Source organism: Sipha flava, unplaced genomic scaffold, assembly GCF_003268045.1.
Source record: "Sipha flava isolate LNK unplaced genomic scaffold, YSA_version1 118_pilon_pilon, whole genome shotgun sequence".
NCBI classification, from domain to species: domain Eukaryota; kingdom Metazoa; phylum Arthropoda; class Insecta; order Hemiptera; family Aphididae; genus Sipha; species Sipha flava.
In genome coordinates this window covers 1,230,932-1,249,374 of record NW_020271743.1, presented here as the reverse complement: position 1 = coordinate 1,249,374, position 18,443 = coordinate 1,230,932, and the positions used below count along the sequence as shown (strand labels likewise).

Genomic DNA, 18,443 nt, shown 5'->3' with positions numbered 1-18,443 from the left:
ATTTTTAACGTTTTTACACTCACAACATGAAACTTTCACCCCATTTCGGATTTAGTGTCTCTCTGCGCACGCTGGTCGCTTGGATGAACCGTGCGGGAACGGCCGAAATGCTATCCCGGTGCTCCCGGCATCCGTAAACACTACCGCTCGAACCGCCGCCTCGTTCTTTTCTCTTGAAACTCAACCGGAAACTGCAAAAAATAAACAATTGCCTCAGAAAACGGCACGCGACGGCTTTTCGTAATTTCCGTTGTCATTAATTTCGTGTCGACGCGTTCCGATTCCGATGTCGCGTCGGGCAAAGTCGATAAATAAAACGGTTCAATTGTTTTAAACTCAATCCGTACGTTATAAAATATCATCTGGTAGTGAAGCTTTATCGCGTTCGGCAAAATTATTTATAAGCCGTCGACGTGAAGTATTTAAAATTATTTAACATTTCGAACACGACAGATGATTTGGACGAAATAAAAATTGTTTTTCACGCTGCATTCAAGTGTTAAATTCATAAATCAACTTTGTGCTGGGCGAAGCCAAACGAATCGTGACGGTTCGTCGTCATTCATTTTGAGTACTTTCTGTTAAAAAAAAAATCTATAAAATAACACAAAGTAAACTAGGAAACTGTTAAAAACGAAAACAATTTGTTTTCGTATTGACGTTTTAACGACAAGTTTTGATTCTAAAGATACATTGAAAGTATTTAATTCTTTTTTTTTTTTTTTACGAATTTTTAAAACGTTCGGATTTAATTGTTATATTCTTATTAAACAATGTGTAAGACATGGGGATGTATTATCCTTATCAGTTTTTTTTTTACAACCCGTAAAATCCACGCACGCGAGGACTGAAAGAACCGGCGATGAATTCACGCACTTTTTTTCTGCTGCTGTTGCGGATAATTAAATGTATACTTTAGAACTTATCGTCGAAAAATCGCAAAGCTCGAAAACATTTTTAAAAAAACTAAATGTATACTAATATCGCGTGTTGCCGACAACGCAATAATAGTTCTTAAACGGGCCATAAAAGCACGTCATCAACACGGTTACAGTGGAGTTGGGGGTTTTTGAACAATCCAAAACGTTTGGGGAGGAAAAAAAAACACCGATTTTAATCGCTCCACTGTTTTCAGTTGTAAAAACAAAAACGGATTAATGCGTAGTGGGGCGCAACACCCGATGTATATGCGTGTTATTCAAATCGATCCGACAACATAGGTCCAAATGTAATCGCATTTGTTCCCAAAGAGAACAAGCGTGTTGTGGAGTGGGTGTTAGAGGAACAGAGGCAGATTGTCTCAGTTGCTCTTTTTCGCAGTGCTGAGACTAGAGCATAGCATGGTCCGTTTTTATAAAGACCGGACCGGACTGATATATTGTAATACCAAGACCAGAGACCTGACCGATGAAATAAATGATGAAACCAGACTGGACCGGGCCGTATCATTTAGAATGTAATAGAAAATACCAAAAACGGACCGTATAAATAATGCCAAATGACGTAAAATGTTCAAAATAAAATATAAAACCATATAATTATAAAATTGTCCACAATATATTCTGTATACGTTTGGAAATAATATAGTTGTCAGACAAGATAATTCACAAACATTAACTCGAATTCTATTTCTGGATTTATATTTTATAATAAATACATATTATGTCATCAATAAAACCATAAAGAAACGTGACGAACTATTTTGGTGTTCCAAAACAATATATTCTGATTTAAAATAACACATTGTTGGATATTATTTTATTATGAAATGTATACAAGTAAAATCATATTAAACAGTTGTTCTATATTAAGATAATTTTATTGAACTGAAGATGGACGGATCAGACTGGACTTTATTTACTTGATTTATTTTTGTAGACAAGGGGACCGGACCACATTAAATTAAAAAATATTAAGACCGAAAATGATTGGACCATAGTCCGGTCCGGTCCGATTCAAACCGATCTAGATCAGACCGTGCAAATCGCTATCAGGGGTGTCAAAACTTTTTTTTATAAAATTATTAACTATGCACTCGTTATAACATATCATATTAAGATAAACATGTGCAGCGTATTAGTGAGTTCATTAAGTATTAAATAAAGTTTCAAACATTTTATATTTTACCAACGACGGTAGAATTATGATGTATGAAAAGCGGCAGTAAACTTCTCAAAATGTCTGTGAACTTTAAAAACGATGAACTTTTTTTTTAAACTTTTGTTTCATAATTCGTTACTTTTATACGGAAAATAAGTAAAGGTGTAATGCTATTACGTTATGATTGCGCATGGGCAAGTTAGTTAGATGATTTCTAGAGGGACGTCAAAGGTAAAGTTAACTTTACGTGCGTACATTTCGGTGTAAAAACATAGCCGAAGTTTACAATCCGTGATACATCGTATAATATCTGGTACATTAAAAACTCGAATATTTTAAACTCAATCCCGCCTACAACGCTTAGGCAAGGTGTAATGTTATGTTTACTTTCAAGGATTTTTATGTTCAATTTCTCGTAAGAATATTAGAAAAACCACTCAGAAAGTCAAAAAATAACCTTAAGTGCTGTTCGGGTACGAATTCCGACCGAATGATATACTTGATGTATGATATACCTAACCCGAATGAGACTTTCGGTGCAATAAATTTTAAATAATTTACAGTGCTTAAAAATACGTGTCGACGACGGTTTAAATCAAAATAATAATAATACTAGCAAATAATCGCCAATTCCTCCACGCTTCTTCCGCGCTAATCGCAATACACAAGCACCGTGTTAACAGGTTTATTTCAATATTTGCATTGTGAATTATTATCGTTTATCAATTATTACATAATCAATTGGCCGTTTTAAAACTGCATAATTTTGTCAGCTGTGACACGAACGATGTCGTGTGTCGTGTCAACCGTCTGTGCTACAACACGTGTTGTGAATTATTACAATATGTCTTTCGGCGTTATTAATTGGCTTGAATCGATATGTATTTGTTATTCTGTATACTCGTAAACTTTTCCGTACACATACGACGGCCATCGATTACGGTTATTATTTATCGCGTTATTTACCGGACGTGTTAATCTTATATGTTATTTATTTATTTTTTTTTTTGATCATTCAGGGTGGATAGTTGCAGCTGTCCATGCTGCGCACCGAAAACCTGTGATTTTTTTATTATTATTGTTATTATTTTTATCGCTGTTGGGCCAAAAGGGCCGAATATATTGATATTTATCGTCCAACCGTAATTATACTATTAAACTACACAGTTGTTAAACGATTTATTGTTACCGTTTTTATTTTTATCACATACCCAAACACACACGTACAGACTGGCACACCCGAACGCACGGATAACGACGGTACATGGCCGGTAGACCCGACCACTTCAAGCTATAGTCACCGTAAACGTTCGGTCGTGGGAAGAGGTGTCTGGGTGCACGCACGATTATATTTTATGCCCCCGGATTGCGCACCGATGGGCGCAAAGTGCGCGAAGAAAAAACAACGCGTAAAACCGACACGTTCACGGCTTTCAGTTCAGACTGGTCTCGTGATCGTCCAAGAAGAGAATCGATCGAGCGATCGACGCACGTGTTAAGAACCCTTTATTATCATAAAGCGAATCGCTTGTTAGTTCGTAAGTACCAAAATGCTGAGTTGCAGTACGTCGATAGCCGTCGCCATCGGTTTACCGAGATAGCTCCGGCAGTCGAGTACAAGCAATGGACGACCATTTTTATACAAATAATCAAACTTAACACCGTGTCTTTATTATAACTCAATACATGTGATGGTTCATCGGTTGTTATGTTTTTTTTTCTGTTAAACGTTTCTATTAACGAACGTATAAGTGTTCCGTTGGAACTAACCGACAAGACATAGCGCATGGGTTTCGTTCGTACAATAGTCGTCTCCAGACATTTTCTTAGGGGAGGAGGGGAGGCAAAATTAATTTAAAAATTAAATGAAAATTTTTGTTTTTATACATTTGATACTTGCATTGTTCTTTTTCGTCAAACATAAGATTAGGTATACGATCAGATGAATTGATCCGATTGTGGTATCCACTAATGACGGCATGAAAATTGGTATCAACGTTAAAACTTCGTACGCAGTCGTGAAATTAAAAATCAGGTAAAATCATACGGAATCGTGTAGCTGAAAAGGGTATCACCGATAACGAACGTACGGAATCGCGTTTTATCCATATTATTGTATCGATGATAACGAAAATAATCTGGTAGCCCGTATTCGAATGATGCCGATGACGCGCGATCCGTGAAACGGGGTATTATAAATTCCGCCCGAAATCAATAGGTAAAAATAACGTCTATGGTAAATTCCACCCGGGAAAATATTCAAGTAAAAAAGGTACATGTGAATTCCGTCCAGAAAAATAAATATTTTTAAACTAATCGTTCCGTAACTGACCGACGTGACCGGGGACGGTTCGCGACGCGACGTGGTTTTTGTATTCGAAAGTCACAACATGTTCGAACGAACACGGAACAATTGTCGATCATGTCATATCCTATCAGCTTTGCCACATATTGTGGATCTAATAATTGGAAATATCAGATAGAAATATTATAAATTGTGTTCAGAACACGTCCTAGAGTCTTATACGCTTATATGCCATAATGGCTGAATTTATAAAATCGGAACGTGGAAATAATATACTTTTAGTATTAGACAATTTTAAATTCTGAAGTAAACTTATACGTTATATATAGGATGTGTTTATTGACTATCAATATTCACCTCTATTATTATTATTTTTTTTTTTTTTTTGGCGGAATTTACATGCATCCCACGAAGCACCCGTGTCCTGTGCAGACAAATGAGCGTATGCACGCGCGGCGGTGTTAACCCTTGAGGTCGAGGCCCGGGGACGAATCGAATGACATCGAATTCGATACGAGCGCGTGTGCGAGCTACGCCGATAACATACTTTTCACCTTTGAAATACGCATTTGCCCGCGATGTACATAACACACGCGTGATGGACTACATTCACATATATAAATATTTAAATTTATATTAGGCCGCCTAACAACGTAAAGGTCTGATTGAAAACGGTTTGCGTTACACAATGCGTAATGAAACACGAAGCTCCGAGGCGAGTGTCGCGTTCCAATCGAAAAATATTATGTAATTATCAAATTTGTACCCCGTCGAACTATCCATAACGTTTTACAAATACGTATTTCGCGTTAACAAATGTAACGCGTGACCGGACCTCGAAACGTATTTGTTTCGCGATTTGATCGATTTTGTCGATGAATTTTTCAATTGACAATAGGTGATCGTATCTTTAACTTTTCCACGAAAAGTAACGAACAATAAATGAGACATATATAAATATATAAAAAAAAAAAATGATGTATAGAAATAAACAAGTACATTTTATTGACTTTGTATGTACCCGAAAATGAATTTTTAATGCTAAACCGCTGGTCTTACCTAACAAATATCCAGGAAAAATACTTTAGGATAATAGTCATTTATTTATTTATTCATTAATTTATTAACTTATGAGTTTTAACCATTACATTTTTTTTTAAGTTTTAAAGTTAAATTAGTGACGTGTTGAACTAATTTATGGTGAGGAGCATAATTGTATAAAAGGTACCATCCTCCACTCGTACTAGCAGCTTTATATAACCCACTAAAACATACAATTTGATATTCACAACCAATATTTGTACAGATATTAGTAATTTGAATGTTCACTTAATTAGTAAATGTATTACGTTCCGCAAATGTCCGTCTGTAAACTACAAAATTAATTATATTTTTATTAAGCTCAGTATATGGCGCGGTACACACCGAGTCGCTATTCAATTTCGAAGGAGTTATTGTTCCACAATAATAACTTCGTCACGGCATCGATCAACGGTATTCCATAAAAATTCGAATTTTATCGCACACTGACCGACACATTCTTCGTCGACAATGGTCATCGAATAACATACACAGCTAGTATACATAGCAACTATGCAGCGATACTCCGTGAAGAATATTGGCGCGAAGCCTAACCGGTACTTATTTTTCTTTCTACTAATGTCGAAATAAAAATACGGCTTTAACGTATAAATACGACGTACGATGTGTGCAGCAGTGAACTAAAATCAACGGTTATAAATATAAAAAGGAGCGTACTCGACGACAAGAATTGAATAGAAACAAATTTTACCACTAAAAAATGCACGAATAGTAAAAATCAGTCAATAATAAATCAAAATATTTTTATATCTAGACATAATGAGTTGCGATTTCACGTTTACAACCGTATAATAGAATATAATCTAATCGTTTTTTTATCTTCGTAATTATATATTTATCCTCGTCAAACTTTCGGTTCACCAAACGATAGTTTTTCAATACGAAATCAATATTGCTACATCGCGATCATCGAGAAACTACGAATTTTTATAAATCAAACTTTACCAAAAATGTATGCATATCATAGTATATTGCTCATTTTAATTATATTTGTTTCTCATTTACATGGGTGACCACCATAGTTTTATACTCCGTAGTTTCTAAAGGTTGTAACAAAAAAAGCCGATGTGATTTTCGTATTACCTTAGACAGACTAAGGGTCAGCGAATATGTGCTTTTGTCAATTCCTGAATACGGAATGCCTTATAATCGCGATAGGTCTTCATCTCTACTAAGTTGCTCATGCTGATTCACGCTTTAGCTGGTAAAAAATATTTGGCTATCTGGTACGTGTATACGACTATTTCGACCTTTACCAAGCATGTTTCGTGTACCGTATCTTTTGATTCGACCTCACAAGGGAGTGCAGCTAGCTCATTGTCTGCAATCCGAATTTTTCAACACATTTTCGAGAGTAGAGACGACCATATTTCCAAATTTTCATCATTCAAGTCAAAGTTTTCCATTTTCCTTATCAAACATTAAATAAATAATAAATAATAAATAGTTTTTTCTTTTTCTTGCTACTATTATTCAACCGTTTTTATTATATTTAGTTTTACCAAAAAACTTATTATAATTAAATTAATTCCTGTCCATGGCGTAAAGAAATAAAAAAAAAAAAATAAAAAAAAATAATACACGTGTCAAAAATTTTCATTACACCCAGTACGACTGGTTCAATCGAAAACTCCACGATTCGAATTTTCTTTGATCCTTTTAAAATGTTCGAACGGTTTACGATCTGCTAACATATTATATTATATAGGTAGTAATACAATTGTGAGTCGTATATTAGCGCGTTGCATTCGATAACACCGAAAAAAACAATAATATTGTACACCAATATGGTAAAAAATGAAGAGAATATTTTTTAAATATTATAATGTTTTTCGCGTAACCAGAATATCTTAGAAACATACTGGCAACACTTCGCGTTAAATTTTTCATCGTGTTAACTTATAGACGATACAGTCAATGTTTTTAGATAAGCGATTATAATATTTTACACGAGCCAAATTTTTCTGACGTATTTTCAGGTATAGAATCGCCTTTAGTATTACGGTGCCGTATATTTTCAACCTTTTTTTGTACATTGTAATTATTCAGTGATCATTGTATTGGTGATACATAGGCAAAGCAAAAAAAAAAATGTATAATAAAAATATTCTTTCACGTACAAGTATATACGACAAGGTTAATATTATTTCGTGTATCATTGCAGATCTCAAAAAAATTTGTTTGCATCTTATCATTCAAGTGTGTTGTGTGCCATTATGTGTGTGTATGCTAATAGGAACAAAGGTAATAATATACGTCAATTATTATTAATTAAATTTGTTGGAATATTGGATTAACATTAATTTATGTGAATATAGTTTAGTTTCCTGGTATAATTTATGTAAAATTTACTAATTAATATTAAATTTATTAACATTAAATATAACTTTAATTTACTTAAAATGTAAGTATGATGATAATTCACAGACATAATTTATTTTGTGTTTTATATGACATGTGTAAACTTGGAAGTTACGTTTAATTAAGCTTACTTTTTCTTTCTATTTTACTAACCCGTGGCCAGAGGCATACATTCTTATTATTATAATTTTTTTTTTTTTTACATATTTCACCGGGCTATTTTCAAACAAAAATAATATTCACATCGTTACACAAATAACACACTGTTATATAATATATTTGACGATGTCTAAGAAACTTGGTAAAAGATGTCCGCTTTATGAAAATAGTGTTGAATGATATGAATAACTAGATATAGAAAACGAAAAATAACGAATTAAATCGTCGTATTAATTCCTTGGGGATAAGTACACTGCAGCTGGCTTGTACTACTTTAACTTGGATTGTCGTATTAATATTTTGCTAGACATACATAATTTGATGACACCTAATATTATTTTATTAATAATATTAATATTATTATTTTACTTTTTTAATATTAATTTTATTTAATTTGTTTAGCATGAATTTCTTAATTTTGGGGTTAAAATATTAAAATTTCTGATTTTTATGTAACACTAAATTCATGAATTCATAATTTGACCAAATCGTAATAACACATTTAACTGTCGATTGCATAAAAATAGTAAATAAATAATAAATTGTTTAAGTGTATTTAAAAATATAAATTAAATAAATGTTTTTTTTTTAATAAATTGATAGAAATTACAACACACATTGCGTTGCGTTATCGAATAATAATGTTTTCAAGCACCGAGCAAAGAGTTGGCTACCTAATCCATGAAAGGCGTTATTAAATTTAGTTAATTTCATATAATTAGTAGCCAAATTGCCGAATTCGCATTGTCGACAACGGTGTTGCTTATTTTATAAAATCTGCAATTTTTTATAGATTTATTGAATTTGGCTTAATATTTATTTAATACATTTAAATTTGAATGGAAATAGTATTAGGTATTATATTAATCTATTTTTATGTTGAAGTCAAATTTTAAATATTCATTAGTTTGATTTATCGAATTTGAATTTTTGATATATTTTTATTAATTTTTTATAAGTATAAAATAATGTATAGGCTTATTCTTTTTAATCATCATTTACCTCAATTATCTATTACATGTTTTACTGTGTATAGACAGAAAATAGTTTCAATTACAAAAAAAAAAAAAAAAAATTAAAAATATTCAGAACAGTTTGGATTATTTGATTATTTTAATATGTGATAGATTATAAATACAATTACAAATTATGGAATGGAACTTGTTTAGACAATAACTTAAAACAATATTTAATATTATCTAATGAACTTCTAACGGCTTATATTTAATAATATTACCTTTCAATTATCCTCTTCTTGGACATGGAATATATAACTCAATACCCAGTTACTTGAATTAAACAAAAATCTTTTTCCGGCACCAGTAATAAAAAATAACTTAACAAAAATAATAGAAGAAAAATACCCTCACCACATAACAGACCCACCGAAATCTCATAATGGTACTGGGATTCGCCTTTGTAGAAAATAATAAAACCTCAATGTTCAAAACTCCTTCTGAAACCAGCATTTTCGCAGCCGTAAGCCAAGCTATCGAAAAAGTAATGTCACACGTGGTGAACATGGGGTTCGATCAAATACTCATTATAAGTGACCCTTACAGTGCACTCTTTGCTCTAAAAAAAAAACCCTTACCCCAAAAGCGAAATCATTCAAGCTATTCAAAAAATGTTATCACACTCAAATAGAGAAATCGAATTTCTACGGGTATCTTCGTAAATTGGCATAACTAGCAGACGAGACAGCCAATAAAGCAACAATTTCACATTTCTCGGTAGTAATTAATAAAATAATGTTTCAAGACGTTCGAAAAAAAAATTATATAAAAAAAACATATTGGTAAAACATGTGGGAAGAGACATAAATTACAAATAAATTTCGAGAAATAAAGACATCAGTCACCCCATGGAAATCTCCCTTCTCTTACAACCACGAAAAACACGAAGAAGAAGGTATTCAAAATACCAGTATTGAACATTCTCGTCTAACACATTTACATCTTATAACCGAAGACGAGGCTCTAACATTCGAACTCTGTAATAAACAAATTACCATCAAACAAATCGTACTTGAATGTTGATGTTCAGTATGTTCAGACAAATTCTAGGAAAACCACCCATGATGAAACTTGCACTTGGTGGATAAAAATTGGAAAATATTATCAAAACAAATTATATAACCCTTACCTCCAAACGTTCAATACAAATAATTTTAAGATCAATATGTAAAAATATTTGGCTCATGATCTCAGATCTTAAAGAAGTCAAGCCTTATTAATTAAAGAAATAAAAATAATGAAGAAAATAATTAATTAATAAAACTATTAACTATTCTATGTAAGATTTATTAGATTTAGTAATTTGAATTTAAATTTACGAGAACAAATCTAATCACAATTCAAAACTCAATTTAAAAGTAATTATACATGGACCGTATACGTTAAAAACTTGATATTGGATTCATATTAAAAATTAGCATTAATTTCTATGAATATAAAATTTGTATCGAATTAAATAGGTTGTTATATTTGTAGTATTTGTGCTGACTAATATATTTGTTCAGCATACATAAAATCGAGACTAAATTATGAAAACACTTCCATAAATTGTTATCAAAAATAAATTTTTATATTCATAGTTCAGTGTAACCTGGTAGTATCAAGTTTGCAAAGATAGTTTACATCTTGACAGACTGAAAACAAACATGACCAATAACATATTATAGAAAACGAAAATTAGTTACACACTTATAATCAATATCATATTTACGAGTGTATACGTAACAATATAGTATAAAGTTAATTATGACGGTTTATCGGAATGAACGAAATTCATAAACGGAAGAAAAATTATCATTATTTTTCAGTTAATCGTATACATTACGCTCACTCCTCCGATGAAACACGTCTGTCTGCGGTGTCCACCGAGTGATTCGTTTTGTAATCATCATGATCCTTATAATTCGTATTCCGTAGTCCTCTTCTTGTTACTCAAAAACGTTGTTTTGTGTAGCACGTACCATATTATGTTAATTATGATTCGTTTCGCGTTGTGCACGTGTAGCAATATCGCTTATCGTACCTATTTATTGAAGTTACTCGCATATCCATATTAAATGTGTGGTCATAATGCTGTTAGTTGTTCTCAAGTAATAAAAATAAACAAAATAGTTCCTGAACTCGACATGGCTAAAGAAGTAAATAGCCGAGATGGACAACAAGACATCGGTAAAATGTAATAATAAAAAAAAAAAAACCGTGAAAATAACGATTAATTGGATTAATTGTAGGTATTCATTAAATGTATCATAATTTCCGCCTGCAAATATTTCCCAGCGACACGGATCGTTTCGTACGTACATAATTTTCGAGATGGCCATAATAATAATTATAACGTGTGTGTTTAGAGGCAAACTCGGCCACGGAGGCAGAACAATATTCGCGATCTGCATGTAAAAAGGTCATCCTAAATAGCCCCTAACCATGTATGAAAGGAGCAATAAATTAGTGACCTCGCGTTATGCTGGTATGGGGTAGGGTAATTACTGTTCGTTTATATGCGTGGTAACCTGCACGGGGGATTTATTTTCACGCACCGGAAGTTCAAGAAGTTTAAAGGTACATGACAGGCGCGTGTAGTATGGTTTGCATGTACAATTTTAGCCGAACGGCGTATAAATATGTCTGTACTGAGATCCAACGATTCGTAAAAATCGTAAAATCCGAAGTACCGTAAAAAGGTTTGATTAAAAATGAAATGTTTATTTTTTTTTTTTTTTTTACATTCATAACTTTTGTCCCCAATGTAAAACGACGATACATTCGAACACTGTGGACTCGGTGCTTAAAAGTTTAAATAATCCTTTGACTTGATTAGTAATCGAAACAGGAAATGCGAACGGAATTGAGAATACCTAAAATAATTTTATTTTTTTATTTTATCCTTCGAAAAAGCTTAGTTCTTCGTACCGAAAATGTTCCTTGGGGGGGGGGTCATGAGTTCAACATTTGTTATAAATTTTACGTTAAGTGTGTTCAAAGCATAATATCGTGTTTGTAATATCAATGTTTATAGTACAATATCTTCGTAAGGGACGAGAGAAAAATGATTTTGATAATATTTGAACGTGTGCACTAATTTCAATGTAAACGTTTTAATATATTGGCGATGTTTTATTCAAAATATAACAGTATGCGAGTACAGTTAGTTTTTAAGGTTATTACATTTTTAAACTTTTATTATTTTCTGTGTGTGTATGTGTGTGCAATTGATGTATTCCCACGGGCTATCAACAATAATATAGTGTATTACGTTATAATTTTGCAATTACGTTTTAAGTTTTGAAATTATTAATATAGTTATTACGCGAAAGAGGCTAAAATGTTATTATTACAATAATGAAAAATCATCTACACAAATAAAATATACTACCCATTTATTGAAAAATGATTGTGAGCTAACCACACGTGTTGTACATGAAACTAACACGTATTGGCCATTATGATTTCATGAAAATCTCGTCCTACATGAATAGTTACAATAATTACATATTGCACGTATGCATATACTTATAAATATATGCAATGGTAACAACGAGCAAGTATTGATTAATAACCGTTATGGTCATCGAGAATTTTTTATTTGTTTAGTTTTACGAAGGTCATAAACACGACACAGAAAAAATAATACATATTCTATCTATCGTGGTTATAAATTTAAAAATATCCAGTTCAAGGTATACAATGCTCAATCATTTTGTACTTAAACTTTTTTTTTTTTTTTTAGGTTGACGTTGAAAACTTTTATTTTACGGTTATCAGTAACACTATATAATTTAATATTAAATCCAAAAAGTTTATAATTTATAGTGAATAATAATATATTTTTAACATAGTTCTGGTATCCATGACAACAGAAAACATGTGATTTATTAACGTTGTACTCGATTTTTGATAAATTTGTTTTCTACTTAAAAATGTTTAATTATTCAACAAATGTGTATCACCGTGAGAAAAGCTTTATTATTGAAGTAGTGGTATACTAATTATATATTGACCATATCAAAAACATCACTGGCTTTCCTCTGAAAGATGCCTTTTATTCGACAGAAAACCGTGAGCGATGGAAAAGGATTGCTGCCAACGTCAATTTAAGGGTCACCAAACTTCCGCTTTTGGAAGATGGATTGAAGTATAAGTAGTGATATACTGGAAAATTATAAAATAGTTATTAACCATCTACCCCAGAGTTAAAGTAATAAAGTATAGTTGCCGTACAGGGATGTGTACAACGTAAACAGCGATATTTTGACAAAAAACAATAACCTAGATAGAAAATATTATCGTTAAAAATTTGTATAACTTCACCACAGAACACTGTGGGCAGAAAAAAAAATTATTACAAGCTTTGAAATCCGAAAGTTTTGTTAGTCTCTTCGTATGATCTATGTTAATTGAAAAATTGTTTTGTCATAACGTCATTTAACACAATTATTTCTTCTTCTTCTCCTTTCTTTCTCCCAACTATTTGTGGTCGGTCACCCTTATTCTATACCTCCACTCGTCTCGATTTTCTAAATCCCTGATTGATATCATTCTCAATCGTATCCAACCATTTCTGTTTTGATCATCTTCTTTCTCTTTTTCCTTCAACGTTAATTAACATAACCTCTCTTATTGCTTTTATTTCTTTTCACTTTTTCACGCATCAGCCTATTTTTTTTGACAAGATTTAACGCAACTATTATAATTGTAAAAATGTAAACGATAATTGTATCGTTTGATAAAAAAAAGTTTTTTACAATTAATCCATTAAACTGTACTGTTTATTATCTATTACTGTATTACTGTGTTACTGTACGGCTGCATGGCAATTTACGACAAAATATTAATAATATATAACAATATAATTCCATGTCTTAGGTAAACAGTGTTGGATATTTTATTTTCTTCATAATAGATTGGTCACGGCGATGTAATGTTACAAATTATTATAATGACAATCACCGCTCATTATGCTAAAAATAAAAATGAAAAAAATGAAAAAATAAAATTTAAAGCTTCAACAGTTTTCAATTGCTGCACATTGAGGTTGGTGTCTGTATAACGGTGCGTCCTAGATGAACGCGATTTTGCGAGCGGGCGGGCGACACGATATTCAACGCGCGCGAGCGAGTGTCCTGGTTGCGGGCGGACGATTTGTAGACGTAAATAGTCTTCAATTAATTTTAAGTTGATGATCTAAGTTGATGGTTGTTGTGAATGTAATACATTCTTAAAAATGGATCCAAATATTGCAATGCTTTATGAAAATACCCTGCTTAAGTACTATGCTACGAAGAAACAAAAAATGTAAAATAAAAAGAAAATAAAAAGAAAAAGTACAAACCCAATTTATTTAGGTGTGTTTTAATATTGACTTCTACTTATGTTCTACTATAGAATCCATGGTTTTAAATAAATGTTTAGTTTTATAAATTAAAATACACAAACAACTGAACTGAAGTATTCGAAAATAGTACTAGTCACCCGCGTCAGAAACAAAAATATTTGTTTTGATGCAAGTGATAATATTGTAATAGGTTAGGTTGTAATTTAATTGTAATCGCCCGCACATCAGCTTGTTTACCACCTAAATAGGACATTCCATAAATTTAATTTTATCGCCCGCTCGCCCGCTCGCAAAATCGTGTTCACCTAGGACCGTAAACGTATTTGTTACATTATTATTATGCTTATTTAAATAGCAATAATTATTGATGATGTATAAATAACATATTTTAAAAATTACTTTAATTATAACATAATATGAATATAGGAAGCAATAGGAAAGGGTTTTAGAGGCTAACTTCGAATATTTCAAATGATCCCCAATTATATTTAGCAACGTTGAATGGCAAAAAATATGTAGTGAATACTAAAATAATATTTAACACTTTTGTAGAAAATAAACAGAAAAATATAGCCTTAAAAATATGCAATAACTTTTTCGATATTAAATGTTTGATATGTGTGTGTGTAATTATAAGTTGTAAGAGTAAATATAATTTGTAATGTAATAATATGACATTGTGCCGGTCGTCATTTTTTACTCTTAAGTTGTACATATTAATAAAACCTATTTGTGTGTAGTTTGGTGTATAATGCACTAGTATATTGTACAATAAAAGTATACTTTTTTGACATCAATTATTATAAGCTAATGAAATATCATAAATATATGAGAAATAATGCTTTGTACGTTTAATTATTATTAGGTATGTGTTTTATTAAAAATTGAGTAGGACTTTTTTTCAGTATTTATACTTCCATCATTGATTTATCGAGTAACTCAGACATTAACCCACTCCATCTCAAATATTAGATGCTATTTGTAACTATAAGTAAATACATTGATATAAAGAATAGTTAAATTTTAAAGCTTATATATTTCATTGTTCAAAAGAATTTCATTTTTTTTAAACCTATCGAACACGTATCACACAATGATCAGTAATTGTAAAACTCATCGAAATTGTTAATATTTTTCTATTGACGTAAGTGTTTTTTGCGAACGCAATATTTTCAAGAGTTTCTTCGATATATTATGGCAGGTTTATGGTTTTCATTTCTATTGAACACTACGTTAAGTATTACCATGGAACAAATGGTCGGTAATCTTGTCGGTACACTAAGTAGTCTTCGGCGTGTGGAGTAATCGTTCTGTCGTTTAATTGTTATTACTATAACTATAATGATATACAGTGATCAGGGTACGCATCCGGTGGACATCCATTATGATGCCGAATTTCGGATTGTTTAACCGATCGCCAGTATTTATATTATTTTCTATCGGAATCGTCATTTAAACTATCTAAATTACTGCCATATAAATGATAAATCTACGGTTTAACACTTTATCCAATAGTAAAAATCTTATAAATAGTATAAATGTCAGTGTTTATGTAAATGACTCAATAAATGATAATATGAAAACCCAACATTCTGCTTTTGCTTCTAATAATAATAGTATTAATGTTAATTTAAGCTCTTGGACAATATATTATAATGAAATGTATGAATTATTAACTACCTGGAATATCCATTCAGGGAATAGGCTTGATGGTATACCATCTGTGTTTCTAAAATCTCGTCGCTTACTTAAACCGTTATATATTATGATTAATAAGTCATTAAGTCTGGACTATTTTCCAGATATTTGGAAAAATCATTTTTTATACTGATTTATAGTCAGGTTATAAACAAAATGTTTTTAATTATAAGTTAATTAGTGGTGTGTCTCTTATACCAAAAATATTTGAAGTTATAATAACTAAAAAAACTTATTGAAACTTTGTCATCCTATATTAGGTTAGTTTATAATAGCATGAATTCAGACCCAAAAAGTCAATATCTACAAATATATACATATACATACATATATATATATATATATAATATATCTCCAACTGAAACTTTAATTTTTCAGTAAAATTTAGATCGATTCGTTATTTAGAGTCGCCAAAATCATCATCCACTTAATATAAATAAATTTAGTGATATTAATTATCGTCGCTTTGAAAATAATTATTGTTATTTTATTATTATTAATTATAAAATTGATAATTATATTTTCACCCGTGTTGCTCTTATAAAATATCTAAGGGTTCTTTTTGAATTTAATATGCCTTTTTTTAATATTAATAATATTAATATTGAAAATAATGTAATGACGTCACAACAATATTATGTTTATTGATGTGCAAATAAATAACAAAAATCTTTAACGTTTGCTAGGTAAGTTTTTCCTTAAATAATAGTTATTGATAAAACTTATGGTATACACTTCAAAGTGCATTTGAACGAGAGCATTATGCTGTATAATATTGTACAACGCGGAAAATCGAGATGAGAAAAAATAGATTTACATTCATTCATATATACATTTATTGAATTCGTTCGTTTTTCAAACCGAATAGATTATCTATTTATATTTTATAATATGGACGTGCATGTAACCCTATACAACGCAAAAGTAATGAAAACAATAATAAGTTATGACGGTACCACAGAGCAGACGTACATGCCGTTCGATATAACCTACTATTGAAATATTATAATAAGTTCGTTTCGACTTCGGGACTGAAAATTATATCAGCTGAATTACCCGTAGTTGCCAAGTTACAGTTAAAAAAAAAAATAAGTTTGTTGAATAATTAAATAAGTGATAAATATAAATTATGTAATATTGTTATAATAATGTGCAATTAATAAAACATATGACATAAAAATAATTTAATTTCTTAAGTTTAGATTGCACCGAGGTGACCGAAGTGTTATAGATATTATATGTCTGCGGTCGAATTCATCGAATTTGATGGTCCATAAGATTTGTTAAATAAAAATTGCACTGAAAACAAATAAAATTTATTTACACTTTTTTACTGTATGAAAATCATGTAAATAATAATACGTAAATGTCTAATAGTAATAACAATAATAATATCTTACACTCGTATGTAGTAAATGATAAATAGTTATGATAATAAAACGATTTCATGGTTCAACGGTATGTATGTATACTTTAGTTATAAATTATCGTTTGCTGCATAACTTTACCGAAACTTTATTTTGCCATACATTTGAAAACTTTGAAATACTTGTATGTTATTTTGTACGATTAAGAAACAATAACTTGCATAATTAATTCTTTAAATGGAAATATATCACAATGAAAATTTTATGGGTGGTCAAAAAATTCGTTACATGGAATGTTTTGTTGTATGATTAGATAGATAGAGGTACGATTGTACAATATTGTGGGTCCTGTATTGGCACGTTATTTCTAAAGCCCAGAAGATGATGGAGAACGAAGTACGGGCGAGAAATTTTCTAACTTCTTTTCTCAAAACTTGATTTCAGTTCACTTAATTTACAATACGTATAATAATAATAATAATAATAATAATAATAATAAAAATAATAATAATAATAATAACAATAAAATTACATTTTAATGTTCTATCGTTCCGGCTTAACGTGGATGCAGCAACAACTGGATGTTGTTGATACAATCGTTTGCATTCGAACATTAGAATACTATACTAATAGTTGTTCTTTTTTTTCTGTTGCGTAAAGCACTTTTTTTCCTACACGTCTTATCATGCTGATGGGTTCGTGGTAAAATTGTGTCTGGAAGTCGCGTCGGATATCACATTTCTTCGGGAGAAAAGTAATAGCTAGAAAAATACACCGTTTCCTCAACAACGATTTGGTTGTCACAGTAAATTCATAGTCAAATACAGTGTACATAATTTAATAAAAGGAGAATCGGTTGATACCACGAATTTCCCATGGACTTACCCACTGTGACTACCAAAATGTTGTCAGGGAAACGGTACATTTTACTTGTATTGTGTTACGTGTTAAACGTAACCATGAGTCAATATATCCGTGTACAGCGTGGATAATCTACGATGACT

General features: G+C 31.0%; 1 protein-coding gene across 4 annotated transcripts in view; it reads right to left on the bottom strand.

Annotated features, from left to right (window-relative positions):
• The window catches only part of LOC112693812 (BAI1-associated protein 3), a 219,213-nt gene that overhangs the window by 12,836 nt on the left and 187,934 nt on the right, over positions 1-18,443 (bottom strand). For all 4 annotated transcript variants that reach the window (XM_025569040.1, XM_025569043.1, XM_025569044.1 and 1 more), the window contains one exon: positions 24-191. In XM_025569040.1, coding sequence (XP_025424825.1) covers positions 24-191 — 168 coding nt within the window. The remainder of the gene's footprint in view (positions 1-23; positions 192-18,443) is intronic.